The sequence below is a fragment of the Lolium rigidum genome, chromosome 2, assembly GCF_022539505.1.
Source record: "Lolium rigidum isolate FL_2022 chromosome 2, APGP_CSIRO_Lrig_0.1, whole genome shotgun sequence".
Classification (NCBI taxonomy): Eukaryota; Viridiplantae; Streptophyta; class Magnoliopsida; order Poales; family Poaceae; genus Lolium; species Lolium rigidum.
In genome coordinates this window covers 145,979,058-146,006,165 of record NC_061509.1, presented here as the reverse complement: position 1 = coordinate 146,006,165, position 27,108 = coordinate 145,979,058, and the positions used below count along the sequence as shown (strand labels likewise).

The window sequence follows — 27,108 nt, the reverse complement described above, 5'->3', positions numbered from 1 at the left end:
GACAATCTGGTGCGGGTATCACAACACAGTCCGGCCACCGTAGGACTATTTGGCACGGGCACCGCAAGACAGTTCAATCGCTGCAAGACAGTCTGGCAGAGGTACCACAAGACAGTTCAACGTGGGTACCGCAATACGGTCCCAACCGCCAGAGCTCCCCCCCCCGGAGCGAGAAAATTGGGCCCACAGCTACCAAACGCGCTCTAGCTTTTACAGCCGTGCGGTTCTCCTTGGTCTCTGAGCCGATGACCATCAGTGAACTGTCCAGCTACAAGCATGCAGGGTGATTAAGATTTAAGCACATCCGGACGAGGTGAGTAAGCTGTAATGCATACATAAATCCAATCCATGGAGCGTGTGCGTGGTGCGTCGGCCTACGTCGGCGAGTGTCGGTGGACCCAAATCCTCAGCCGCTTGACGACCCGTGTGTGTGCAGTCGGTGGACCCGATCCACAGCTGCTTGACGACACCGGCCGCTTTGCCTCCGTGAGCTCGCTCCCCTCTCCCACAAGCTGGCTGTACTCTATACTGCTGTCTACCCCCTCTTAATTTCTCTGTGCTGTACATAGTATTAAACCAGTACTCATTTACTCAGTACAATCACTGAGTATACTACCCAGATACTCGTGGTGCTGGTGATTAATACGGCGGAGGAGCGTACAGTACTTGGAGGCAAAAGGCGAGAGAGAAAAGCTTGACAGCGAAACGAACGAAAGGAATCAGACAGCAACCTTCTTATTAGCCTCCTCCATACCCTCCTCCTCCTCCCCCCTCTCCACTTCTTCTTCCTCCCTCCCCCTTGTCAAGGGCGAGCGAGAAGACCACCACAGCTAGCGAAGCAGCGCAAGATCAGATAGATAAGAGAGACACGCAGGTATGGGGAAGAAGATACAAATCTCTCGTTGTTCTCTGCATACGTGTGTGTACTGTGAGTTTGGGTGTTTGCGAGCTCTAATTTGTTTTTTCACTCCAGCTCTTTCTTTACTTGCTTGTTTCCGAGCACAGTTTGTTGTTGGTTTGGATTCCACTGCCAAGTTGTTTGTTCGTCTTCGATGATTGAGTCCCTAACCCTTTGGAGTTTTCCCGTGTCGATTCCTTTGTTGCTGTTCTTGTTCCAGATCGATTCCGGGCAAAGACGCACGTATGAGATGAGATAGACATGGCTTCTCCTGGCTCTCGATTCTCTCCTCCTTTTGTTATCTTTCTGGTTGGTGTTTTCCTCATCCTCGTCTGAGATGGGAAACAGCTTTCTGGCGTCTTCTTTGCACGTTGTGTACTGTCAATTTCGAATGCTTCCTCCCGAGTTTGTTCGTGGCACGCATGGCTCACACGGAAAGCGCTGCTTTTTTTTCTTCAGGTGAAAGGAAATTTGCTAGCCGAAGGCTAGCCTACAAAAAGGGAAAGCTTTGCCTGCTTCCGGCGAGAGTAGCTAGCTTCAACGGCGATGGCGTCCAACTCATCGGCGGCGGCTGTGGCGGCGTTGTTTGGAATTAGGGATGGCCACCAGCAGGACCAGATCAAGCCGCTGCTTCCGCTGCAGCAGCAGCACCACCAGCCCGCCCTCGCGCCGCCCAGCGCGGTGGCGGCGGGACCGGACCAGCCGGCTGCGGCGGTGCCACCGGTGAAGAAGAAGAGAACCATGCCTGGTAAGAAAAACGTTTCCTTCTTTCTGCAGTTCCGTTCTTGCATGCATAGCATCATCCAATTGTCCTTGCTTGGATCTGCTCCGAGAGAGGGCTTAGATGCAAGCCCTGCGACTCTCTGATCTGCACATGGTTTCTCGATTTGTCGATCTTACCTTATTTGGATTTTGTTTCTTGATTCCGAAATCTTGATTGCCAACAGAAAAAAAGGTGTGTTGTTAAAAGGGAATCCAAGATTTGTTTTCACTGGGTTTATATGGCATGGAAATGGTCCCATGTGTTTTTCAGTCCCAATTCTCTCTCTCTCTTACTAGCTCGTCCAATGGATCTCTTCCGCGAGCAACCTCGATCCAAACCAAGTGGTCGTCGCATCTTTTACTCACTGTGCTTCATTTAAGGCTCGGATTCTCACCTGAATAGTAGGCTAGAGAGCACCTAACTATTCCTAGATTATATATTCAGCCGCTCATTCTCATTCCTCTGAAATCCTCATGCATGCGTCAGTATAGGTAGTAGATTGTATTTGGTTCGGCAATTCATTATGCGTTCCAAAAAAAAATTCCTTGGAATGGATAGTCACGGGCTCACGGGTCACGAGTATGGTCTGTTCAAATTGGAATATCTTTTATCCCTAGCAAGATTCCATGTACTCCGGCTGTTCTCCTCTCTTCACCCTTTTGCTTGCTCCTTCTTCCTCTTGCCAATTATGAGAGATGCAGATTGGGGGCCGCGACGCGATCGTCGTTAATTCCTTTGTTCCCTATATCGCTTGCTGCGAATGCCTTTTCCGCGTGTTTTCTTGCCCAAAGTCTGATGCAAATATTCTCCCCTTTGTTGCCTCCCTTTGTCCCTTCCTCGCCAAAAACCAAAGGAAGAAACACCAGTAGGTACCGCATGCTAAGTTGTTGAGTATACAGTAACACGTACTGTAGTCAGTTAGAGTAGTAAGTGGCACTATTAGAGATATGTAATCGAGCTGCTGATTCATGATTTACTAATAACTGAATGAAAATGGAATGCAGACCCTGACGCTGAGGTGATCGCGCTGTCGCCCAAGACGCTGATGGCGACGAACCGGTTCGTCTGCGAGGTGTGCAACAAGGGGTTCCAGCGGGAGCAGAACCTGCAGCTGCACCGGCGCGGCCACAACCTGCCGTGGAAGCTGAAGCAGAAGGACCCCAACCAGGTGCAGCGGCGGCGGGTGTACCTCTGCCCGGAGCCGACGTGCGTCCACCACGAGCCCGGCCGCGCGCTGGGCGACCTCACCGGCATCAAGAAGCACTTCTGCCGCAAGCACGGCGAGAAGAAGTGGAAGTGCGACAAGTGCGCCAAGCGCTACGCCGTGCAGTCGGACTGGAAGGCGCACTCCAAGGTCTGCGGCACCCGCGAGTACCGCTGCGACTGCGGCACCCTATTCTCCCGGTACGTACATTCTTCGATCTATCTTTACATACGTCACATACTCCTGCATATATACGTAGGTTGTATGAATCGCAGGCAGCGCGTGTGGGTAGTATATCTATCCATGGGCCATGGCTGCATTGCAGCTAGCGGTCTCACGGTAACTAACTCGGCTAGCTTGGCATGCCAAGGACCACCTGCTGCATCGCATGCATGCATGCTACTGTCCTTGGATCGCCTGATGTCTTTTGATGCTACGTCTGTTCACTCATCTTAGTTTGTTGTATGGATTTGGGTACGGGTAAGAAAAAAAAAATCTCAGAGGGGGCCGGAATTTTTGGTAATCGCGGTTTCCGGAGATAATCGGTCAAATATCGCATGTGGTTCACTAGCAAAATTTTATTTTCAAACTTAATGATTTTTTAAACATTTTGAATATAGTGTTTCGTGTAGAAGGAATGGAAAATCTCATACAAAGTAGTTGGCGCGTGAGGTTATAGCGGAGCGGGAACACATATGGTTTAGTTTGGGCTAAGCACCAACATAAATTTATACCAAATTTTAATGGACCGAGTTGTTTTACACAATAAGCTAATTTACCTGAGGGGCTGGGAATTCGGGTTACCGGCAGGTAACCATGGTATTCATCCATATGAACACATACAATGTAGTCTACGTTAGAATATCCAAAACAACATTTGGCCGCTTAGTTTGTTTGTGCAAAGGTTTGTGGGAGGAGGAGTGAGAAGGCCACGCGGGGGACAACTTGAGAGGAGAAATTAGGAAATTTTAGAGAAAAAAAAACTCGAAGGGGGGCAGAATTTTCGGTAACCGTGGTTGCCGGAGATAACCGGTCAAATATCGCATGTGATTCTCAAGCCAAATTTGAATTGAACTGAGATTTTTTTGCACAATAACCTCATTTAATTACCTAGAGGGGCTGGAAATTTTTGTTACTGGCATGTAACCGTGGTATTTCACCCACGTGAACACAGTCTATATCATGTCTACATTTAAAATATCTAAAAATAACTTTTCGCCGGCTGGAAGGTTTGCCGGAAGAAGAGTGAGAAGGCCACGCGGGGGACAACATGACAGGAGAAATCAAGAAATATTGGAAAAATTAAATCAGGAAATTAGCACACGGTCGCGCACACACACACACACGTGAAATGGCCATTGTCTTGTACGTAATGTTTAACTCGTCAAGCTTACCTGCAGCTAGCTTTTCCCTTGCACGAGTCGTCGTACTTGTGCGTCACATTACTGCATAAATGATTGTCCGGGACGTCAGTAGCACAATCTTGGCAGACACGAGAACATCGGCACACATACAGACACGTTACATATACGTTGTATATACATATATATATATATATACTCCCAGGCTCAAGCATTGGGTCACATGCATGCCACGTAATTAAGCTAGTCTATCCATGTTGTCACATGAGCTCGCTAGCTAGCTAGCTAGATCTTTGGTTGGCAGTGTCAGAAGCTCAGAGCTAGCTAGCCAGGTTCACGTTCACGTACGCTTCACAGCCCCTTGGATAAGTTACGCCATCGATCCAGGCCCTCACATCTCTTCACGCGGGTTAGTTAGGGTTTTGTCTCGGATTTCACACATGTCTTTTTCTAAATCACATATACGTATCTAGAAGTATTTCATTGCGTCTGTTCACTCACCTTAGTTTGCTGTAAGGGGGCCTTGGGTGCCCGTAAGAAAAATTATCTCGGAGGAGTGGGCCGAGGTTTTGGTAACCGTGGTTTCCAGAGATAATCGGCCAAATACCGCATGTGTGATACTCAAGCGACAACATTTGTCCGCTTAGTTTCTTTGTGTGAAGGTTTGTGGGAGGAAGAGTGAGAAGGCCACGCGTGGGAAAACTTGAGAAGAGAAATAAGGAAATTTTAGAGAAAAAAAGATCCGGAGAGGGCCGGAATTTTTGGTAACCGTGCTTGCCGGAGATAATCGGTCAAATATCGCATGTGATTCTCACGTGAAATTGAAATTTCAAACTTAATGATTTTTTAAAACATTTTGAATATAATGTTTCGGGAAAAAGGAATCGAATAACTCGGACAAAGGAGTTGCGGCATGGTACCGGAGGCCGGCAACACATATGGTTTAGTTCGGACTAACCAACCAACATAAATTTATACCAAATTTAAATGGACCGAGTTGTTTTACACAATAAACTCATTTACCTCATGGGTTGGGAATTCGGTTACCTGCTGGTAACCGTGGTATTCATCCTCGTGAACACATACTATGTAGTCTACGTTAGAATATCCAAAACAACATTTGGCCGCTTAGTTTGTTTGTGCGAAGGTTTGCAGGAGGAAGAGTGAGAAGGCCACACGGGGAACAACTTGAGAGGAGAAATTAGGGAAAAAGTTAGAGAAAAAAATCTCGAAGGGGGCGGTATTTTTGGTAACCATGGTTGCCAGCGATAATCGGCCGAATATCGCATGTGATTCTCAAGGGAAATTTTAATTTCAAACTTAATGATTTTTTAACATTTTTAATATAATATTTTGGGTAAAAGGAATCGAAAAATCATGGAGAAATGAGTTGGGGTAGGGAGTTATATTGGAGGCCGGTAACACATACGGTTTAGGTCGGACTAACCAACCAACCCAAATTCAAACCAAATTTGACTGGACATGATACACTTACTTAAAGGGGCTGGAAATTCTTGTTACCGGCATTTAACCATGGTATTCCACCCTCCCACGTGAACACATACTATATGTTATCTACAGTAAAAATATCCAAAACAACTTTTCGCCGGAAGGTTTGCGGGAGGAAGAGTGAGAAGGTCATGCAGGGGCGGGGGGGTGGGGGGAGGGGGCAGAGGGGGGATTTTTGGTAACCGTGGTTGCCGGAGAAAATCGGTCAAATATCGCATGCGATTCTCAAGGGAAATTTTAATTTTAAACTTAATGATTTTTTTAACATTTCGAATATAATGTTTCGGGTAAAAGGAAGTGGGCGCCGGTAACGCATATGGTTTCGGTCGGACTAACCAATCTGGCCAAATTCTAGCCAAATTTTGTTGGCCTGTAACCGTGGTACTTCACCCACGTGAACATATACTATATGTTGTCTACATTAAAAATATCCAAAACAACTTTTCGCCAGAATGTTTACCGGAGTCCACGCGGCGGATAACAGGAGAAATCAGGAAATTAACACACGTGAAATGGTCATTGTCTTGATGCTTAACTCGTCGCACTTGCCAGTTTTTCCCTTGCACGAGTCGTCATACGTACTTTTTTTTTTTTTGAGAAGGTCGTCATACGTTGATACGTACTTGTGCGTCACATTGGTGCGTAAACGATTACCCGGGACGTCGGTAGCCAGTAGCACAATCTTCACGGACACCCACGGCTCACACGACACAACACAAGAACATGGGCACACATACAGACATGTTCCATACACAAATACATACACTCTCCCAGAATCGGGTTGCCACGTAATCAAGCTAGTCTATCCATGTTGTCACTCACATGAGCTGTCTGGCTAGCGAGACCTGTCGTTGGCCGTGTCAGAAAGCTCAGAGCTAGGAGCCACGCCAGGTTCACGTACGCCTTCGCAGCTTTTCCTTGGATACGTTACTCCATCATCGATCCAGGCCCTCACATCGCTTCACGTGGGTGCAACTCTCAGGACCTAGCAGCAAGATTCTCTATCTCCCTCTCTCTCTCTGCATCATTGATCAGTTTGGGCTGCGGCTAGCAGGGTGGGCACCCAATCTTTCACCACTTCGGCACATATTTCTGCAACGGGGAGGAGGCGTATATAGAATGCATCTGCAGAAGCTAGCTGCATTCATTCGTTCAGATGTGGCAAATGTTTGAATGATTTCTTTCACGGACTCTGCTGTCTCTTTGCAGCAACATCCCATTCGCCTCAATAATTCTCAAGGACCCGGGACCCGGCCTCCCTCCCTCCCACTCCTAGCTAGGGGTAGTAGGCACGGCAGCCATTGTTTTTCCTCGGATCTTCTTCGAGATGGTTTTGGTTGGAATCTTACTTTGGGATAAGAGCTTTGCTAAAATTTAACTTCTCTCAAGTCGGACCGCACAAAATTGTGGCGTTGCTGCCGTTTCTCGTTGGAAGCTTCCCACTGTTCGGAATCTAGCTATATCAGTAGCTAGCATGGCACGCCAAGCAACCTGCTTGCCCGTTTCCTCTTTTTCCTCCTTGATTGACATGAGTTTCTGGGATCACGAGCTGTCATGGAGTGTGATGGAAGTGAAACACCAGGTTTGTTTTAGTCAAATCATACACACACTTCAGACTCTAATGCAGTATAATATAATCTATTAATAATAATATATCTATTGTCTCCATAAGATATGAGATGTTATTACAACCAATATATTCATGATTTGGCTATAATAACATCTTATATTAGGAAATAGAGGGGTTAATTGTGGCAGGGCCAGCATCAACTTCATATTGGCCCCCCGAGATAATAGAAGTTTCACACACCAACCGAAAAAAATTGTAACTAGTTCAGCCGGTGTAAATAGTGAGAGAACAAATCAACCAAACACAAATTAAATTAAATTCTGTTTTAAAGTTTTACCGTAAATTAGAAACATTTCTTTTCAGCTCACTTCTAACAAAAAAAATAGACCACGTTTTGATCAAGTTTGTCAATTACGAGCATTTCTAACTTTTTTCTAAAACAAGGCAAAAACTTTTTTTTTTGAAACGAGGCAAGACTTGCCATTTTCATTAATAGAGAAGAATAGGTGGTCAGTTTATTAACGGAAAACCGACCAAAAACCAGTACAAACACCCATGCCGACCGTCATGGAACACGACCGTCGCATGGGCAAACACAACCACCCTGGCAACCCACCGAAGCTGCACAAACACCACCTAGGCGAAGATCGTCGTCGAGGTTGCCCACCGGCGTCATCGTCATCACTCCGCACCCGCAGCGACTCCGACTTCCCCGAAGAAGCGACCAACAAAGAAGACCTTGCCGAAGCGGCACCGCGAGGTTCAAGCTGGCCAACGCCAAACAGAAGCAAACATAGAGAGGCCTAAGCCAAGCAAAAAAGGGAAAATACAAAACAACAACAACCGATAATTTCTGCAAGTATTTGCATCCTATTAAAATTCACTCCTTGCTCTAAAAATAAAACATGCCCAGCGGGGAAGGAACCCGCTGAATTATTATCATTAAAGAGAAACGTGAGATGCTATAGTTGATCACGACGTGATTCGAACCCTGGCCGGTTGGGTGTGCCACTGCGTGCCCAAGCACAGGCTGTAGCAAAGTTCTCTTATATGTGATATTTTTGGAGTAGCACACTAGCAAGACTTCGAGCCGTATTCTGTGCTGTGGTAATACTTTGCCACAATTATATCCACATAGGCTATCCCAGGGGTTCGCTAGATATCATATAATTCATTTTTTAAGAATTTATTGCTAAGTATTCCTCTTGTAGCTTTCCTCATGTATTTTTTACCTTTTAACGACATGCTATATTGACAATTACCTATTGTGGCATGGATTCTAGGGTGTCAAGTAAATAGAGTGAACGTTATATGACATGTTTTTTTCAGCACATGTTTTTAATTAAGAGATATCAAACTCCGGGGCTTGTCTACTCATGAACTAACTGAACTGTTAGCATCATATCTTTATCTACATATGAAAGAAGTTTGTAACACTCACCCTGATCTTCCTTCTGAAGACTTCTCACGTGTATAAATTCATCGTCTCACTATAGACGAAAAGACAAACAAACCATTTTTCAATTTAGATAAAAAAAAAGTTTGCTCGTATCCTACATATACAAAGTTAAAACTAAAGGTAAAAAAACGGATTTCTAATCTAAGATAAACATTCCAGTAAGTTTGGCTAAAATGGTTGTCCGCATTTAGACTATAATATAGACTTGGTAATTAATGTGCAATAAATTTGATGTCACATGGAGATATTAACACTACAAGGACTGAGATTTAGCAAATCTCTTAAAACAAAACAAAATCTATAGGTAACTCGTTTATGGTATTTCTTTTAGTTACCTTTTGCTTGTCATGTGAAATAAAATAATGTAATATATTTTGGTTTTGCTAACTCCCAGTCAACTGAGTTAGCTTAGTTCTCCGTCGACTTCTAAATCACATGATTGCACCATGATTCGTGCTAGCATGAGTTGGAACTAAGATTTTTCTAGTTACAAATGCGGTTGCAACTGAGAAAAAAAATCTTGGTAGTTGGATTGCCTCATGATTCATGCTAGTTGGGATTGTTCCGTGATTCGTGCTACTAGCGAGTTGCGACGTGGGTTGTAGCTGGAATATGGTGACATCATCTAGCGGAGAATTAGTCACACTGATATAAAAAATAATTCATAAACTAGGCAAGATTAACTTAGATTCCAAAAGAGGGTAGTATATTTTTTTTCAAATGTAGAGTATGCTAAAAATGCACTGTTAGCTAGCATGGTTGGCAGACAATGTCGCGGTCGAGGCGTTGAGTACATAGGGACATGGTGGATCTGGTGGGCAGTGCCCTACCTAAAATTTGAAATCTTTTTCTACCCCTAATTTAAGAAATATTGGCTACAGATATTACTTATTTGGCAAAGTTTTATCACAATTGGGAAGTACAATTTATTTTGAGGTGTACCCACCCTTTTAATTGTTTCCTGCTTCTGCCAAAGTACATGTACTTATATTGGTAAAAATGTCCAAAAAAAATAGCAGCTACCATACAACGAATAATATGCCTACGTTATTTTTTTTTTGCGAGAAAAAACATCAGTACTTTTCAGTTGTGCATCTACTCTGTTTTCACTGCGGAAGTAGTACAGCATACACAATTTTTTCCATATATACAAAAATATGTTGACTGTTTGCTTTGCACGGATGACAAGACAGCATATTTTGCATGCACCTGGGCACCTTTCACGTGTGTTCTGTACCAATTTCTACAGGACTGCCACTGTGACACACTGCCGTCACATTTCCGTCGTAGCATTTCATGGGATAGTAGTATTTCTCAAGCAACTCCTGCATATACGTCCATACTTTGTCCTTTGTCTTTCGGTATTAGCCAAACCATGCATTAACAACCGCCTACATGCACGTATGCAGGAGGGACAGCTTCATCACCCACAGGGCCTTCTGCGACGCCCTCACCCAGGAGAGCGCGCGCCTGGCACCCGCCGCCCACCTCTACGGCGGCGCCACGGCCGCTGCCAACATGGCGCTCAGCCTCTCTCAGGTGGGATCCTCCTTCCAGGACGTCCACGGCCAGTACCACCAGCAGGCATCCTCGGACCTCCTCCGCTTCGGCGGCGGTGGCGGCGGCGGCGGCATGGCTGCCCGCCTCGACCACCTCCTCTCGTCGTCCACCTTCCGCAACCTGCCGCCTCCCCAAGCACCGGCGCCGTTCCACCTCGGCCAGACGCAGCAGGAGTTCGGCGACGGGAACAACAACGGCCCGCACGCGTTCCTGCAGGGCAAGCCGTTCCACGGCCTCATGCAGCTCCCGGACCTCCAGGGCAACGGCTCCGGGGGCACGGCGTCGTCGGCTCCCGGTCTCTTCAACCTCGGCGGCTACATCGCCAACAGCGCCAACAGCTCCGGCGGTACCTCCAGCCACGGCCACGCCAGCCAGGGGCACATGGCCAACAATGACCAGATCAGTGAAGGAGGCGGTGGTGCCGGTTCTGAGAACTCCGGCGCGGCGTTCTTCAACGCCGCGGCCGGTGGGAACTTCTCCGGTGGCGACCACCACCAGGTTGTTGCTCCCGCTGGGATGTACAACGAGCAGCAGGCCATGGCGATGCTGCCGCAGATGTCGGCCACGGCCCTGCTCCAGAAGGCGGCACAGATGGGCTCCAGCACCAGCGCGGACGGCGGCGGCTCCTCCTCCATATTCAGTGGTTTCCTGGGCCAGTCCGACCAGCAGGGTCGCGCGCCCAGCATGGTGGACCAGGGAATGCACCTCCAGAGCCTGATGAACTCGCTGGCCGGCGGGAGCAACGGAGGCGGGATCTTTGGAGGCGGCGGCAACGGCCGGGGCATGATCGATCCGAGACTGTATGACATGGACCAGCACGAGGTGAAATTTAGCCAGCAGGGCCGTGGGGGCAGCGGCGGCGGCGGTGGAGACGTGACAAGGGACTTTCTCGGCGTTGGTGGCAGAGGGGACGTGATCAGGGGGATGTCAGTGGCAAGAGGGGAGCACCACAGCGGCGGCGGCGGCGGCGACATGAGCTTCTTGGAGGCCGAGATGAAGTCGGCCTCGTCGCCCTTCAATGGAGGCAGGATGCAGTGATGATGAGCTTAATTTTCTTTAGAAAGGCATGAAGCTGGCTTAAGTTCGTTCCGATCGAGTCGTGAACCTGAGAACCATATGCATGGAAGAAGCTGTTTACTTACAACTTTGTTTACATGTCAGCACAAATGTTTTGACTTCTGGGAGCAAGGTTGGAAGGGTATGCATCAATGCATGAGCTTCTTCTTCCACCAATTCAAGAAAGGTAAAACGACTCAAATCATTAGACTAGATCTTATATTTAGCGGCAGTCTTCCTGTCAATGTTTTGTTACCGCAGTTGAATATTATTAAATGTAATGGATTAATTCATGCCGGCTAGGGAGAGATAGTTGCATATACCGTAAGGTTTTTGTAGCTGGCAATGTGAGGGATGGTTAGAACTTGCGCACCCCAAACTCAATCTTTTTTTCTTTTCTTACAAATAATGACATTGCTGTAGCCCGAATGGGTGGTATGAATTTTCTTTTTCCGTAATTGCTCATGGGTGTTTATGGTGTACAATTTTGTTAATGTTAAGGTTCTCTTTATATACCAGCTATTTTCAGGAAGCTCAGGTTACCCCTCAACACAACTATTTTCATTTCATATCTATACGCAAGGGTCATTCTAACAAAGATAACTTGCCAATTACAACGCAACATGCATGCAAAGTAGCAAATGTTATAGTATTTATGGGCAAAACCATCGAGCATCTTTCTTCTGTTGTCATGTGATTTCCTTAGGGAGGTTCTTATCCATAAAGGTTTTGACCCAGGGCCGCGCCTTAGGTTTGGTTTCGGGGGGGGGGGGCAGACTTCCATCACCACCAATGGTGATGCAGGCAACTACTTCAGGAATGGGTGAATGGTGTGTCAGGGAGACCCCCTCTCCCTATTCTCTTCGACTTTGCAGTCGATGCCATGGATGAAATCCTGGGGGAGGCTCAGGCTGCGGGGTATATTAGTGGGGTTGTCCCGCACCTCATCTCGGGTGGTGTATCGCATCTGCAATAAGATGATGATACGATTACCATGATAGAACGGGAGGAGTTGGCCATTGCTAACCATAAATTCTTACTCTTATGCTTTGAAAATATGCCGGAACTCTGCATCAATTTTCACAAGAGTGAGGGTATGGTTTGGGGGACATCACCGGAATTCCAACAGCGTGTTGCAAATATGCTTAATTGGAAATTTGGGACCTTCCCCTTTACCTACTTAGGCTTGCCTATATGTGATCATGTCGTAGTAGGGAGCGACGTGGGGGGAGGGGGGTTGGGAATCAAGGTGGGAAAGAGGGAAGCCCCATGGATGGACATGTTTATATCCTCAGCCGTCGGGCTTATCCTTATCAATGCCTGCCTTTCCAATTTCCCCATGCATGTGATGCGGGTGTGTCTGTGCATCAAGTGTTTGAAAACCATCATTCCTAATTTTTCTGGGAAGCAAGTTGCCCGAAGCGGAAATATCATCGGGTCAGGTGGGATGCCATGTGCAAGCCCATGTCCTTTGGGGGGCCTTGGCATTGTTGACACTAAGATTATGAATATTTTCTTAATGACGAAATGGAATGGGTGAATGGTGCGTCAGGGAGACCCCCTCTCCCTATTCTCTTCGACTTTGCAGTCGATGCCATGGATGAAATCCTGGGGGAGGCTCAGGCTGCGGGCTATATTAGTGGGGTTGTCCCGCACCTCATCTCGGGTGGTGTATCGCATCTGCAATAAGATGATGATACGATTACCATGATATAACGGGAGGAGTTGGCCATTGCTAACCTTAAATTCTTACTCTTATGCTTTGAAAATATGCCGGGACTCTGCATCAATTTTCACAAGAGTGAGGGTATGGTTTAGGCGACATCACCGGAATTCCAACAGTGTGTTGCAAATACGCTTAATTGGAAATTTGGGACCTTCCCCTTTACCTACTTAGGCTTGCCTATATGTGATCAGGTCGTAGTAGGGAGCGACGTGGGGGGAGGGGGGTTGGGAATCAAGGTGGGAAAGAGGGAAGCCCCATGGATGGACATGTTTATATCCTCAGCCGTCGGGCTTATCCTTATCAATGCCCGCCTTTCCTATTTCCCCATGCATGTGATCGAGGTGTGTCTACTGAGTGCCTGTGTGCATCAAGTGTTTGACAACCATCATTCCTGATTTTTCTGGGAAGCAAGTTGCCCGAAGCGGAAATATCATCGGATCAGGTGGGATGCCATGTGCAAGCCCATGTTCTTTGGGGGGCCTTGGCATTGTTGACACTAAGATTATGAATATTTTCTTAATGACGAAATGGAATGGGTGAATGGTGTGTCAGGGAGACCCCCTCTCCCTATTCTCTTCGACTTTGCAGTCGATGCCATGGATGAAATCCTGTGGGAGGCTCAGGCTGCGGGGTATATTAGTGGGGTTGTCCCGCACCACATCACGGGTGGTGTATCGCATCTGCAATAAGATAATGATACGATTACCATGATAGAACGGGAGAAGTTGGCCATTGCTAACCTTAAATTTTTACTCTTATGCTTTGAAAATATGCCGGGACTCTACATCAATTTTCACAAGAGTGAGGGTATGGTTTGGGGGACATCACCGGAATTCCAACAGCGTGTTGCAAATATGCTTAATTTTAAATTTGGGACCTTCCCCTTTACCTACTTAGGCTTGCTTATATGTGATCAGGTCGTAGTAGGGAGCGACGTCGGGGGAGGGGGGTTGGGAATCAAGGTGGGAAAGAGGGAAGCCCCATGGATGGACATGTTTATATCCTTAGTCATCAGGCTTATCCTTATCAATGCCTGCCTTTCCAATTTCCCCATGCATGTGATGGGAGTGTGTCTACTGAGTGCCTGTGTGCATCAAGTGTTTGACAACCATCATTCCTGATTTTTCTGGGAAGCAAGTTGCTCGAAACGGAAATATCATCGGGTTAGGTGGGATGCCATGTGCAAGCCCATGTCCTTTGGGGGGCCTTGGCATTGTTGACACTAAGATTATGAATATTTTCTGAATGACGAAATGGAATGGGTGATTGGTGCATCAGGGATACCCCCTCTCCCTATTCTCTTCGACTTTGCAGTCGATGCCATGGATGAAATCCTGGGGGAGGCTCAGGCTGCGGGGTATATTAGTGGGGTTGTCCCGCACCTCATCTCGGGTGGTGTATCACATCTGCAATAAGATGATGATACAATTACCATGATAGAACGGGAGGAGTTGGCCATTGCTAACCTTAAATTCTTACTCTTATGCTTTGAAAATATGCCGGGACTCTGCATCAATTTCCACAAGAGTGAGGGTATGGTTTGGGGGACATCACCGGAATTCCAACAGCGTGTTGCAAATATGCTTAATTGGAAATTTGGGACCTTCCCCTTTACCTACTTAGGCTTTCCTATATGTGATCAGGTCGTAGTAGGGAGCGACGTGGGGGGAGGGGGGTTGGGAATCAAGGTGGGAAAGAGGGAAGCACCATGGATGGACATGTTTATATCCTCAGCCGTCGGGCTTATCCTTATCAATGTCTGCCTTTCCAATTTCCCCATGCATGTGATGGGGTGTGTCTACTGAGTGCCTGTGTGCATCAAGTGTTTGACAACCATCATTCCTGATTTTTCTGGGAAGCAAGTTGCCCGAAGCGGAAATATCATCGGGTCAGGTGGGATGCCATGTGCAAGCCCATGTTCTTTGGGGGGCCTTGGCATTGTTGACACTAAGATTATGAATATTTTCTTAATGATGAAATGGAATGGGTGTATGGTGCGTCAGGGAGACCCCCTCTCCCTATTCTCTTCGACTTTGCAGTCGATGCCATGGAATGTTGGGAATCAAGGTGGGAAAGAGGGAAGCTCCATGGATGGACATGTTTATATCCTCAGCCGTCGGGCTTATCCTTATCAATGCCTGCCTTTCCAATTTCCCCATGCATGTGATGGGGGTGTGTCTACTGTGCATCAAGTGTTTGACAACCATCATTCCTGATTTTTCTGGGAAGCAAGTTGCCCGAAGCGGAAATATCATCGGGTCAGGTGGGATGCCATGTGCAAGCCCATGTTCTTTGGGGGGCCTTGGAATTGTTGACACTAAGATTATGAATATTTTCTTAATGACGAAATGGAATGGGTGAATGGTGAATCAGGGAGACCCCCTCTCCCTGTTCTCTTCGACTTTGCAATCGATGCCATGGATGAAATCCTGGGGGAGGCTCAGGCTGCGGGGTATATTAGTGGGGTTGTCCCGCACCTCATCTCGGGTGGTGTATCGCATCTGCAATAAGATGATGATACGATTACCATGATAGAACGGGATGAGTTGGCCATTGCTAACTTTAAATTCTTACTCTTATGCTTTGAAAATATGCCGGGACTCTGCATCAATTTTCACAAGAGTGAGGGTATGGTTTGGGGGACATCACCGGAATTCCAACAGCGTGTTGCAAATATGCTTAATTAGAAATTTGGGACCTTCCCCTTTACCTACTTAGGCTTGCCTATATGTGATCATGTCGTAGTAGGGAGCGACGTGGGGGGAGGGGGTTGGGAATCAAGGTGGGAAAGAGGGAAGCCCCATGGATGGACATGTTTATATCCTCAGCCGTCGGGCTTATCCTTATCAATGTCTGCCTTTACAATTTCCCCATGCATGTGATGGGAGTGTGTCTACTGAGTGCATGTGTGCATCAAGTGTTTGACAACCATCATTCCTGATTTTTCTGGGAAGCAAGTTGCCCGAAGCGGAAATATCATCGGGTCAGGTGGGATGCCATGTGCAAGCCCATGTCCTTTGGGGGGCCTTGGCATTGTTGACACTAAGATTATGAATATTTTCTTAATGACGAAATAGATTTGGAAGCTGTATGTTGCAGAACAAGGTCTGTGGGTAGACATTCCGAGGAACAAATACCTGAGATCCAAAGACTTGCTTATATGGATCCCAATTCTGGAAGTCTATCCAGAAGGTGAAAGCCGTGTTCTGCTTGGGGGCAAGACTTGTGGTTCGCAATGGCACTTCTACCAGACTCTAGGTGGACTGGTGGCAGGGGCCAGGGCCTCTGAAGGATCGCTACCCCTCCTTATTATTCCCTAGCCGTGGAGCCTAACATTGCTATTGAACGGGCACTTAGGGAGGGATCTTGGAACATTCCACTCCGTCATATGTTCCTATGAACGGGCACTTAGAGAGGGTTGTCGGCTGACATTACTATTGAACGGGCACTTAGAGAGGGATCTTGGAACATTCCCCTCTGTCAGACGTTCCTATTGAATGGGTACCTAGGGAGGGATCTTGGAACATTCCCCTCCACCAGGCGGCTGACATCCGCCTGACATTGCTATTGAACATGCACTTAGGGAGGGATCTTGGAACATTCCCTCCGCGAGGCGTTCCTATGAACGGGCACTTAGAGAGGGGTCGTCGGCTGATTGAGTCTCCTATGTATCTCATTCTATCTATGTTCAGTCGGTATGTAGGTTTTAGTCGTTGGAGCACTCGGCCTTGTTAGGAGTGATGCTGAAGATGCATCTATAATATATCGTATTGATGGGACATAGTCCCCTGGATCCTAATGTTACTTTGTCGAGTGGGCGTGTTGAGTTGTGGGTGCTTTGTACTCTGCCATGTGGAGAGTTCATTAGTTAAAGCCGAGCTCATCTTGAGCCTACCATCTAAAAAATGTGGTAATGCGAAAATCTGGTGCTCCATTCCTGATTAAGCTTCCACCAAAATATTCGACTGAAGTCACATGAGGACAAGTCATAACTCATCTCCTCATTTGAGCCATTCGAGCACAATACAGATCTAGCAACCTCTACCGAGAAAAAAAAATTCTAGCCATAGTTCACTTTCAATTCAGTCTGTAAGTATTGAATTTGAATCTAAAAGAAGAATTTTGTCAAATGGGCAAGTAGATTTCATAACACGTATAAAAGTGGTCTGAGTACAATGGTGGCACGCCACTAATATTACCACTGGTGTGCTACAGTGGTGGCACACCACTAATACTCGCTCCCCAATTAGCATATTTCGACTAGTGGGGCTTCTTGTGTGGTACAGTAATTGCATCATAAACCCTTTTTGTGGAGTATATTGTGCCTCCCCGAAAGAACCATGAGTATTTAGTCACTTCTGATCAAAATTATTTAGATGCTAGATTGAAGTGGTGCAATGCTTAGAGGCTACCAAAGATAGTGGTAGAAGAAGCATGTATTATCTAGGATTGACCATTTTCTGCTTTTTAGCTTTAAGGACTGGAATTTTCCTTTTCTTTGCCAAGGAATGAAGCCGGGGGAAAGAAACTATGATGGTCCCCGGACCAACTGTCATCCCAGAGAGTAGAATGGAATTTCCATGTGTGATGATCTCAGGCCACATTTTAACAACATCCTTGTAGGGATTCGTAGAATAGAAAATAAAAAATTCCTACATAACAACGAATAAAAAACCACTCCGCCGGCTCAGTCTTCCGGAGGTACTCATAGGGTAGGGGTGTGCGTGTGTGCGTTCATAGGGGTGAGTGTATGCGCGTGTATGCGAGCGTCTGCGTTTGTACTGTGTTTCTCAAAAAAAAAAAAACAACGAATAAACCACCAAGATCTAATCTAGAAGATGCATGTAAGGATGCAGTAGCATGTAACAATGCGATAACTTGACTTGTGTAACATTGCAAATCGGGTGTGGAAGCTTAATGGTTGGTGTCGATGTAGACGATCACGATCCATTCAATCTTGGCGATCCAACTCGATCAACTCCGTCGCTTGTGCGGTGGCTCCGAGGTGATGCACACGTAATGCTTGATGACGTCGGCTCCTTCTTGTTCCAGCAAGTTGGAGTCGAGGTAGAGAGATCGCTCCGGCATCACGACGGCGTCACTACGAACTTGGTGCAAATCCGACAAGGCTTCGCCCGGACTATCTTTTCAAAGTCCGCTGGAATTAGGGTTTCAACGAGATTCCGGTGATCGCCGGCAGAGGTACGAGGACCAACGGAGGTAAACGGAGGAGGACCCAGACGAGGACGGGCGATGGCCTACGGCGGCGAGGTGGCCGACGGCGGGTGGCGGGCAGCGGTAAGGATTGGCAAATATGAGTGTACATTTATCTGATGATTGCTACCGTACATTGCACTTAGGTGTTTGTAGATACATTTATCTGATTATTGCTACTGTCACCGCAAAGAAAGGATTGACAAATATGAGTGTAGTTGGTAAACATGAGCTAGCTGTGACATCTAACAAGATACTGCGAATTGTTCAGCTTCCTTGTTGCATGCTCAGTGAGTACACCTGACGACTTCGCACTCTGATCAGGACTCGTCAACTGGCTCACAGTGCGACTTGGTAGAAGATAGATTGGATTAAATGAATTTAAAGTTTCCAAGAACATCAATCCAGCGAGATGGTAATGGAGTACCTTCGGAAGTACATGTTTGTACCAATTGTTAAGAAACGCTCAGCACTGACAATCCCACACATTCACAAAAATCAACAGGAACGGCCCAGAGGTGTTGCTTCTAAACTTAGCAGTAAAACATGACACGTTTCACGTTTTCCTTCAGCTCAGGTAGAGGCTTAACAGCAACATTCCCAACAGCTCTGCGTGGCCCATTAGGGCCGCGGCTTGTGGTAACACCACTTGCAACCGAACCACCATCGGAAGCATCTGGTTCCATGTAGAACCGAGCTCGGAAAGCTGCAAGGTGAGCATAGTATGCAGGAGGCACTGCAAAAAAAAAAAAACACATTGTTTGAATATGCAATAATGCTGGATAATACAAATAATTTTTTTGCACATTAATAACTTGATAAAATAGAATGGAGAGTTTTGACACATCTGCTTACCAACTGATACAGAACGGGTGCACCGTGCATAGCTGCAACAACAGAAACATTGGTCAGTTTACTGATCATGCATATAAGCATCGAAATGGAGGTGTGACAGTAAATTACGTGTAGCATAAGTTGTTAGTGAGAGTCTGCAAACCATCTGCAGAAAATTTGTTTTCGTCCCACAGGACATGGTAATGAGCCGGGCGGCTTGTTCCCTAAAAGTAATGTAAGGTTAAATGAAGTCCATCCCTTTTAACATGTATATATAGTAAAACTAACCTGAATACCAGCATGGCTACAAAGGTAGAAATCGAACTCAGTAGGATGACATATCTTTGAATCAACCACAGTGCCTAAAATAAGATATAAGACGATAATGAAAATTTGAACTTGAATTAAGAATTGAGCTTTCATGCATAGGGTCGAGAAGCTATCAAGAACAACTAAGTTCACTAACAAGGCAACAACTTACCAGGCAGTATGTTTCCACTTTTTCCATCAACACTGCGCTGATCGTTGTGGTTATTAGCAAAGAGTCGTGTATGATGACGCTTCTGGACCACCACAAAGGTAACAGGTGGCTGATAGTTGGGCTCCAAGGATGCGCAGGCCTAGATTAAACCAAAGTGCCATTTCAGACTCAATGAAAAATCTCATCTATAATTTGTTTTTGCGAGTATCATGTGAGAATATTTAGAAAAGATAAACTCACCTGTCTAATGGCATCAAGCTCAAACCCCAGAACCTGGTAGAACTGTCCTTCGCTAACACCATCCCTGAAAAAAAGAAATGTTAAATATGTGAAGTTCTGGACAATGATGCCAATTGGATATGCTTAGATGGAGATTAGTACCTATAGAATATGATCCTCTGGGGTTTCTGTCCAGTTGATTGCCGAAAGGAAATGAGAAGTTCTCTGCATAGTAAATAGAACTTGTATATATGTAAAACCTTCAAGAAAAATTATGTATTGCAACTTTGCAAGTGAAAAAGATCATACTTAACCATTCCACCAGTTACAGTCCCTCTCTGGGGATCTTGCCACGTTTTAAAAAGATCTTGTATCAACTCCTGACGACGGGTTTGTGCACTCACTAATCCAGCATACTTGGTGACCTCGGGCCAGTCTTGAGAAGCAACAACCTGCGTGAGCATGAAATCATTACAGACGCCCAGCGAGATGCCAACATGGCAACAGTAAAACTGAAAAGTGGATGCTCAACATGGAAATACCAAACCTTCCACCCAGAATATAAGTTTTACTATATGATAATACATACATGATACGATTTAAGATTGACATGTTATGCACCTACAGCTGCGATGGAAGGACTAGAATCTTCTCCAGGATGAGGATGGGAAACATCAGCGCCAAATATAATGGTTGGTCTGTCACTAACAAGGGGAATTCTCCTTGACAAAGCATCGACAAGTACAGTATTTCTTCCTCCCACCTACAGGAGTGAAGGAATGTGAAAAAGAAGCATATAAAGAAAAGAACTACAAAGACCAGGTTGAAGCCACAGAACAAAACAAACCTTGACATTAATTTTAAGGGCAACATTTGGAAGATACTGTGGGCTCCTCTTATAAATATGTTTCGCAAGACAGCATTGAGATACCAATCCAAGATCTGTCTCACATATTCTTTTGATATTACCTTAAGGAATGAGAAGAATAAGTTAATATTTGAATCAGATAATACACTTTCTTGTCTTTTGAACTAAAATGCATACCATAAAGAGAACCATTATTGTCAGGCAAAATTACAATAAGCAGGTCAAGTTGCCTGCCGAGTGGTTTCAAAGCATTCATGGCATCTTGATAGCGTGCTCTGAGTGCTCTCTCTACATTTTCAGGTCTCGTAGTTAAAGGAGGAAACAGAGGATCAATTGAAAAGTCCTATGGTGGGAGAAAGAGAAGCACGTGAGAAAGAACATTAATACAGTAGTATAATACACATAAATATACTGAAAAATAGATGTCTGGAGGCACTGTGTAGATGATAGAGACCTACCATCCCAGATGTTTGGCACATGTCAGCCAGCTCACGACAGAAATTCCTCGCAGCATTATCTGGGACATTCCGGGAAAAGTTAATGCATATCCAGTTATTAACTGTCCCACCGTTAACCATTTTCTGCAAGAAGCACATTACCAAGAAAATTAATTTGCAATTGTAAACTCTATTGCCAAAGACAAAATGTTCGATATAATCACCCATACAATAGTTACCGAATGAAAACCAAGTATTGGTGGAATGGGGAGTTTATATTGAGGTTCTTTTTGGAATTTACTTTACGAGCATACCTTATTCCTCATATTCCATTGGCCAATTCTTGGCAAGACATCCTTCTCTCTGCCACTATCATGGTACTTAAGCTAAGAATAAAGGACAGTAGTCAGGCATCTAGGAAAAGGCATAACATATAAATTAGACTTGAGAGATGAAACATGTTAGCCATGTGTTCAAACATTTAACTTACTCTAGGGGGAGGAAGGATACGAGCTTCAACAGATGCAAGGCGCTCATCAATCCTTATGCCAAACTCCTGTGCATATGGATCCTCATGGTATGCGTTGAGATTCACCGTCTGATAACCGAAGACGAAACAAGAAAGAGGTTAAACTTAGAAACCAATCTTGTTGCCGGCTAATCATTATATACGAAGAAAAAGACAATTGATTGCTATCTGTGGTGTTACACCAAAAGGAGCAATTTACGCCAATTAAGCCACGTTGACACATACTCCCTGCATTCCAAAATAGTTGGCATTCTATGTTTGTCCTAAGTCAAAATACTTTTTGTTTGATCAAGTTTGTAAAAATATATATCAACTTCTAAAACACCAATTCAGTTTTATTACATTCATCGTACAATATTTTTTATATGGATGAGACGTTGTAGATATTGACACATTTTCTTATAACTTCGGTCAAACATAGAGAAGTGTGACTTAGGACAAACCTAGAACACCAACTATTTTGGAATGGAAGGAGTACAAAGGCAATACAAATTCTAATTGTGATAATAAGTTTATGGGCTTCTTTAAAATCCATGTCCAATTAGTTTTTGAAAAAGAAAAACCAAGTACAATTTAATAGATAAATATATTTAAGAAATTGGATGAAGCTTGTATACGCCTGTGACTAAAGCCAGATGTAGAACATGGCAAGAAAGTAGAATGAATTCACAAAACACTATAGTACACTAGTACAGAACATATAAGCAAGTTAAAAACAACTCACACTGCAAAATGTGGCCAAATTACCTGCAAAATGTCCAGCTCCCGCTGTTGGGGCCGTTGGCAGGTTACTAACAGAAGAGCAGTTATCTGTTTGTCATTCAGTCGTTTCGAGTAACGCTGTCCCTCCACAATCTTACAGACCTGAAATTTCGATGTAAAATGAAATTATACATGAAAGAATGCTTTTACGGTAAAATATGTTAGAAAAATATGATGCATCGAAGTTATAGATGTTGTTCAGGATGCTAACCTCCATCGGAAGATAGTTTGGTTTTTGTGGGTTGCCCACTAGCAAGCAAGGTAAAGTGGTATGCTGAATGTTAAAACCGTATGTCTCCTGGAAGTACTGTATTACTGTCTTCACGGTTCCATTGTCATCTATAGGGAAGCTGTTGAATGCCAAACCAAGCAAGTGCAATAATCAAATTATCTTACTATGCATATATCTTTAACAGGGTGATGGACATAAAAAAGGGCCCAGAGGCTTCACATATAGGTAAGTGAACTACATACGTTAATTCTCTTGTTGCTTGTGAGGTAAGTCCAAATATACGATACTTTCTGCGCATATTGCCTCTATGTGTGACCTCAACCTTTACACCTCGTAAAGCCTTCTTGATCTGACCAGTGGAGACAAGGATGGAAGCTTGGTGAAGTGAAGAGTGAGCTCAAAACTACAACTTAAGCATTGTGTATTGCAAATAAACAATGTGGTAGTTGATAGAATAACCTAACCTTCACACGGTCAGCATCTGATAATAGTCTGACTGCAACATTTCTGTTTAAGAGTTGTGCAACGAAATCAATAACAGGTAAAGGCTCGATGAACGCTGTAGATGACATATCTGCAAGAGAAAATGTCAAGCTAGTTGAAAGTGCCAGAGAAGACCAGAATCAATTTAATGACCTAGAACTGGACTGAACAAGGAACACGAGTTTTAAGAAAAACTCAAGCATAGCAACTGAGAAATAAATATTAACTACGGATGCTGAAGACAACGAGTTATGATTTAAGTATCTAACCAATATTCAATGAAAGTCCCATCTGTGTGGGTCGTATGCTCTGGTAAAAACCACGCCAACTTTCCAAGCCATCACCAAGTTGCTGGCGCGTCCCTAGGTTAGGTGAATAAAATGACCTGGCAACTGGGGAATACCTACACATGAGAAATGAATAAGTGTTCAACAAGTATGTAACCAAAGTAATATTGATGCATAAATACGGTGCGAAAAGTTACCTTGCAGTAGGTAATTCACGTAGAACAATATCAAGCACTTGAATAGCTTCTTGAGGAGCATCCGGTAGCTTCCCGGCTAAAAACATTGCTAAATGATGGAGATCAGCACGCGCGGCAAATTTGATAATGACCTTAAAAAAATTTTCACGCCTTAAGACAGGCAGGTGTATCAGTAAGGAACATACACTGTATCAGGTCACGAATATGTCCAGAATAGCATACCTTTGTGCAACTTGTGGACCACCAAGTCTATCCTCCTCATCCTGCAGAATAATTTCAAATGTCCTAGTAGTAAATGGCAACGGCCCAGCAGTATATAGGCTCTTCCTTCCATCATAGGCGGGAAGACGACCCCCCAGATGAGATTGTCTGTAGTGTGTTACAAGTTCTCCAATGACAGCACGATTGACACCACGGGAAGGAACATCGGGAATAATAGATACCTGATGCCATATCAAATGAAAGCTCGTAAAAGAAGCATACTATATGTACAAAAACTTCTGCGAGATGGGGAGCTTACATCATACTGGTGAAGATCTTTATCAGGCAGTTCCGCAGAGAAATGATTCGCTTTGACAATGCACCTACTGCCAGATGTGCCCTTGCCAGGGCGCATCGGAAATCTTACTGATTTACTCGACGGTGGTGCTAGTTGCATACCCTGTCTAGAGGAACTCTGATCTGGGATAGCAAGTTGCTGAAACTGTAGCTGGACCTGTCCAGTGTTCACTTCAACATGTAGTGAGGATGAGCCAGTTTCAGGTGGTGAAGGTGTAACCACAGGAACTTGGTGATGGACTTGTGGGGCTTGGTGCAGTTCGGGAAGTGTTACTGATGTAGTAGTAGGAACTCCGCGTCCACCACTGCCACTCCTACGCCCGTCATTGTATGGTCGTGGTGTTCCTCTTTGGCGTGGGGCACCACGGCCATAACACCCACGTGCTTGATACTTAGCAGGATCGTTAGAGGGTTGATGTGGTATTGGATCCTGGTAACGTCGACCACCACGAGCACCTTGTTGAGAATATTGAGTATTGGCATGTACCCTGCCGCCATCTCCATGCTGTTGGGCTCTCTCAACTCGCTGTGACGGTCCCTGTCCAGGGCCTCTTGTAGCTTCCTTATTTTCAGAACTTTCCCCGGCGCAAGGGGGAGCATATTTTTTATTTTTCACCATAGTTAAAGCTGCAAGGCGAAGCAAATATATATATATTCATGTTCAGCAACATGAACAAAATTAAGCGTGTCAAAAATCAAATATTCAAGGCATACATAGAAATATTAATACTAAAGAGTATCAAGTTGAGCTTCAAGTAAAGACAGAATAGAATGACAAAACACAAACTAAAATCAAGACAATGGAGATTGTCAGATTCTTCCATAGAACTGAAGACCACTAGATATGCCGACTTGTATGGCCTAAAGTGAAATACAGGTTTTGCAGTTGTTTACAAGCAGCAACATGCGTATTAACATAAGCCTCATCCATTATGTGAACAATGGTCTTTGTTATGTCCCCAAATGTCAAAATCAAAAATCAAAAACATTTTTTTCTTAAGGCGGTCCAATTTCTCACCACATTAATTAGTTTAGACACAACAACAACAAAAACAGATTTTTTTTCTTTGTCCCAGGTGAATCAAACAAACAAACAAACAGAAATTGTTTATATGCCATTGAATAACGTCCAGTTGAATCATATGCTACTCCCTCTGTTCCAAGAAACAAGGAGTAAAATTTAGACAAGGCTCGACATGTTCTAAGTTTGACCATCTTTATATAGAAAAATGTATGAACATCTATAATACCAAATCAATAGTAACAGATCCAGCATTACAAAACATGTTCTTACAACTGACCATAAAACAACATTTCCGTAGTATACTCCCTCCATTTCATGATTCTTGCCTTGGTATTTTAGTTTAATTTGAGCTAAAACCACAACAAGAATTATGGAGCGGGGGAAAAAAGTATAAATATAACTTGGTAAGATTTTACTTTGACTAATTTATATGCCTTATGTTTTTCGAACGGAGGTAGTGCTAACAATCCTGCAATTTACTCAGCAAAATCCCGCCATATATTTTAGTCACTGTTCAGATCGAAACAAGTCCACAACATTTCTATTTCAGAGTGACAAAACACATGATGCGGGTACTGGGAAGCTGTTAGGGAGGAGGAAAATCTTGCCGTGGAGAGGTCGCCGTGCGCGGCCTTGCTATTGAGGTCGCCAGGCGCGCTCTAGCTGTCATGGCGGCCAGGGCGTGGAGGCCGACGGGATGGTTTGGGGCGGGGCGGGGCGAGGAGGGGTGGCGCCAATCGCTCGCGTAGCCGTGGTGGAATAGAACCGTGGAAGTGGACGGGGCGGGAGGGGAGGGGTTTCGGGGCGTTGTGAGTAGCGTAGAGTGGCGCGGGAGAAGGCTCGCCGGGCCGCCGCATCGGGTGTTTTCGCTGGGCGGCAGAAGACGGCTCGGCGGTTGGGGATAGATTTTTGGGGAGTGCCGCGGAGGCGAAAGGGTAATTTCGACATTGTGGAGGCAAAATTGGTGGATGTTTTGATGCAGAACAACAGCACGTCAGATATCAAGAATTCAACATACTCCAGTAGAAAGCAAAACAGCAGCGTCCATGGCTGCAAGCTGACAGTTGGACATGGCCGGAGAACCTCGTAGACCCGACAAGCCAAAACAACAACAACAACAAACACACACACACAGGCAGACGCACAGAGATAGGGAACGAGTTCAGTTATAACTTATAAGCGAAAAAGGACGGAGAACGAGCAGCAGCATGCTACGCTGCCGAAGGAACTAAGCAAAAGCCAAGAGCAGAGAGGAACATGCGAGTTACGCGTAGACACATACCTTGATCGCGGGAGCGGTGCCTGCCGTTGTCCATCTGGAAGGCCATGGCAACAAGGCCAGAAGACGATCAGTACATACAGTCGGCGCCCCGAAGTCGCCGACAGCAATGGCGAATATATGGATCTCGAATCCGCAGCGAACGAGGAAAGGCGACGAAGGAGCTAGGGGGGCGAAGCGGAAGACGCGAAGCCGGTGTTGTTAAAAATTCTCAGATAGATAACGCTTGTTGGTGGTGGGTGTGTTCTTGCTGTCTCCTTCTGAGTTCTGACCTTCCCCCCGCCAGTCCGCGCGCATAGAAAAGAGACACTAGCTAGTAGCTAGTGTGTATCGTGGCGGCTGATGCGGCACCGCACGTACAGCCGTCGCCAATCGCTGCCGGTGATGGTGAGGTGCAGCTAGCACACGGGCGCCCGCACCAGGGCACTGTGCGTGAACATGGCGGCGATCGATCGCATTGGCTACTGCTCAATTTGGCGCCTCCTACTAAACAAATCAGCTAGTTTCAGCTCGACGGTCGGAGCTTAATTGGCTGGTGTCTGCTAGCTCCTACTCATGAGAATGACAGGTCAGGTCAGGGCTTGGTGAACGTCGGGCT

General features: G+C 45.4%; 2 protein-coding genes across 2 annotated transcripts; one reads left to right on the top strand and one right to left on the bottom strand.

Moving 5' to 3' along the window:
- Window positions 1–683: 683 nt before the first annotated feature.
- Window positions 684–11,838, top strand: LOC124692428 (protein indeterminate-domain 4, chloroplastic-like). The gene is made up of 4 exons (XM_047225805.1): window positions 684–874; window positions 1,358–1,646; window positions 2,666–3,065; window positions 10,174–11,838. The coding sequence occupies exons 2-4, from the start codon at window positions 1,445–1,447 to the stop codon at window positions 11,360–11,362; spliced, it is 1,791 nt and encodes a 596-aa protein (XP_047081761.1). The 5' UTR covers window positions 684–874; window positions 1,358–1,444; the 3' UTR covers window positions 11,363–11,838.
- A 6,573-nt stretch (window positions 11,839–18,411) lies between these two features.
- On the bottom strand, window positions 18,412–26,822 carry LOC124692427 (protein argonaute 1A-like). The gene is made up of 23 exons (XM_047225804.1): window positions 26,514–26,822; window positions 24,170–24,834; window positions 23,872–24,092; window positions 23,650–23,799; window positions 23,435–23,568; window positions 23,147–23,256; window positions 22,925–23,031; window positions 22,662–22,800; window positions 22,436–22,552; window positions 21,650–21,757; window positions 21,474–21,545; window positions 21,181–21,303; window positions 20,900–21,065; window positions 20,702–20,823; window positions 20,480–20,617; window positions 20,164–20,306; window positions 20,017–20,079; window positions 19,876–19,939; window positions 19,636–19,774; window positions 19,443–19,516; window positions 19,284–19,378; window positions 19,176–19,207; window positions 18,412–19,056 (listed from the first exon to the last, which is right to left on the bottom strand). The coding sequence occupies exons 1-23, from the start codon at window positions 26,557–26,559 to the stop codon at window positions 18,854–18,856; spliced, it is 3,231 nt and encodes a 1,076-aa protein (XP_047081760.1). The 5' UTR covers window positions 26,560–26,822; the 3' UTR covers window positions 18,412–18,853.
- Between the last annotated feature and the right edge of the window lie 286 nt (window positions 26,823–27,108).

What these genes read in the sequence shown, in the direction of transcription:
- LOC124692428 (XM_047225805.1), top strand. Translation starts at nt 1,445, where the DNA reads ATGGCGTCCAACTCATCGGCGGCGGCTGTGGCGGCGTTGTTTGGAATT. An exon ending in GAAGAAGAGAACCATGCCTG is followed by an intron (nt 1,647 to 2,665) that starts GTAAGAAAAACG and finishes AATGGAATGCAG; the next exon opens with ACCCTGACGCTGAGGTGATC. An exon ending in TGCGGCACCCTATTCTCCCG is followed by an intron (nt 3,066 to 10,173) that starts GTACGTACATTC and finishes GCACGTATGCAG; the next exon opens with GAGGGACAGCTTCATCACCC.
- LOC124692427 (XM_047225804.1), bottom strand. Translation starts at nt 26,559, where the DNA reads ATGGCCTTCCAGATGGACAACGGCAGGCACCGCTCCCGCGATCAAG. An exon ending in CAGATGCTGACCGTGTGAAG is followed by an intron (nt 23,032 to 23,146) that starts GTTAGGTTATTC and finishes TCCACTGGTCAG; the next exon opens with ATCAAGAAGGCTTTACGAGG. An exon ending in CAAGCAACAAGAGAATTAAC is followed by an intron (nt 22,801 to 22,924) that starts GTATGTAGTTCA and finishes GGCATTCAACAG; the next exon opens with CTTCCCTATAGATGACAATG.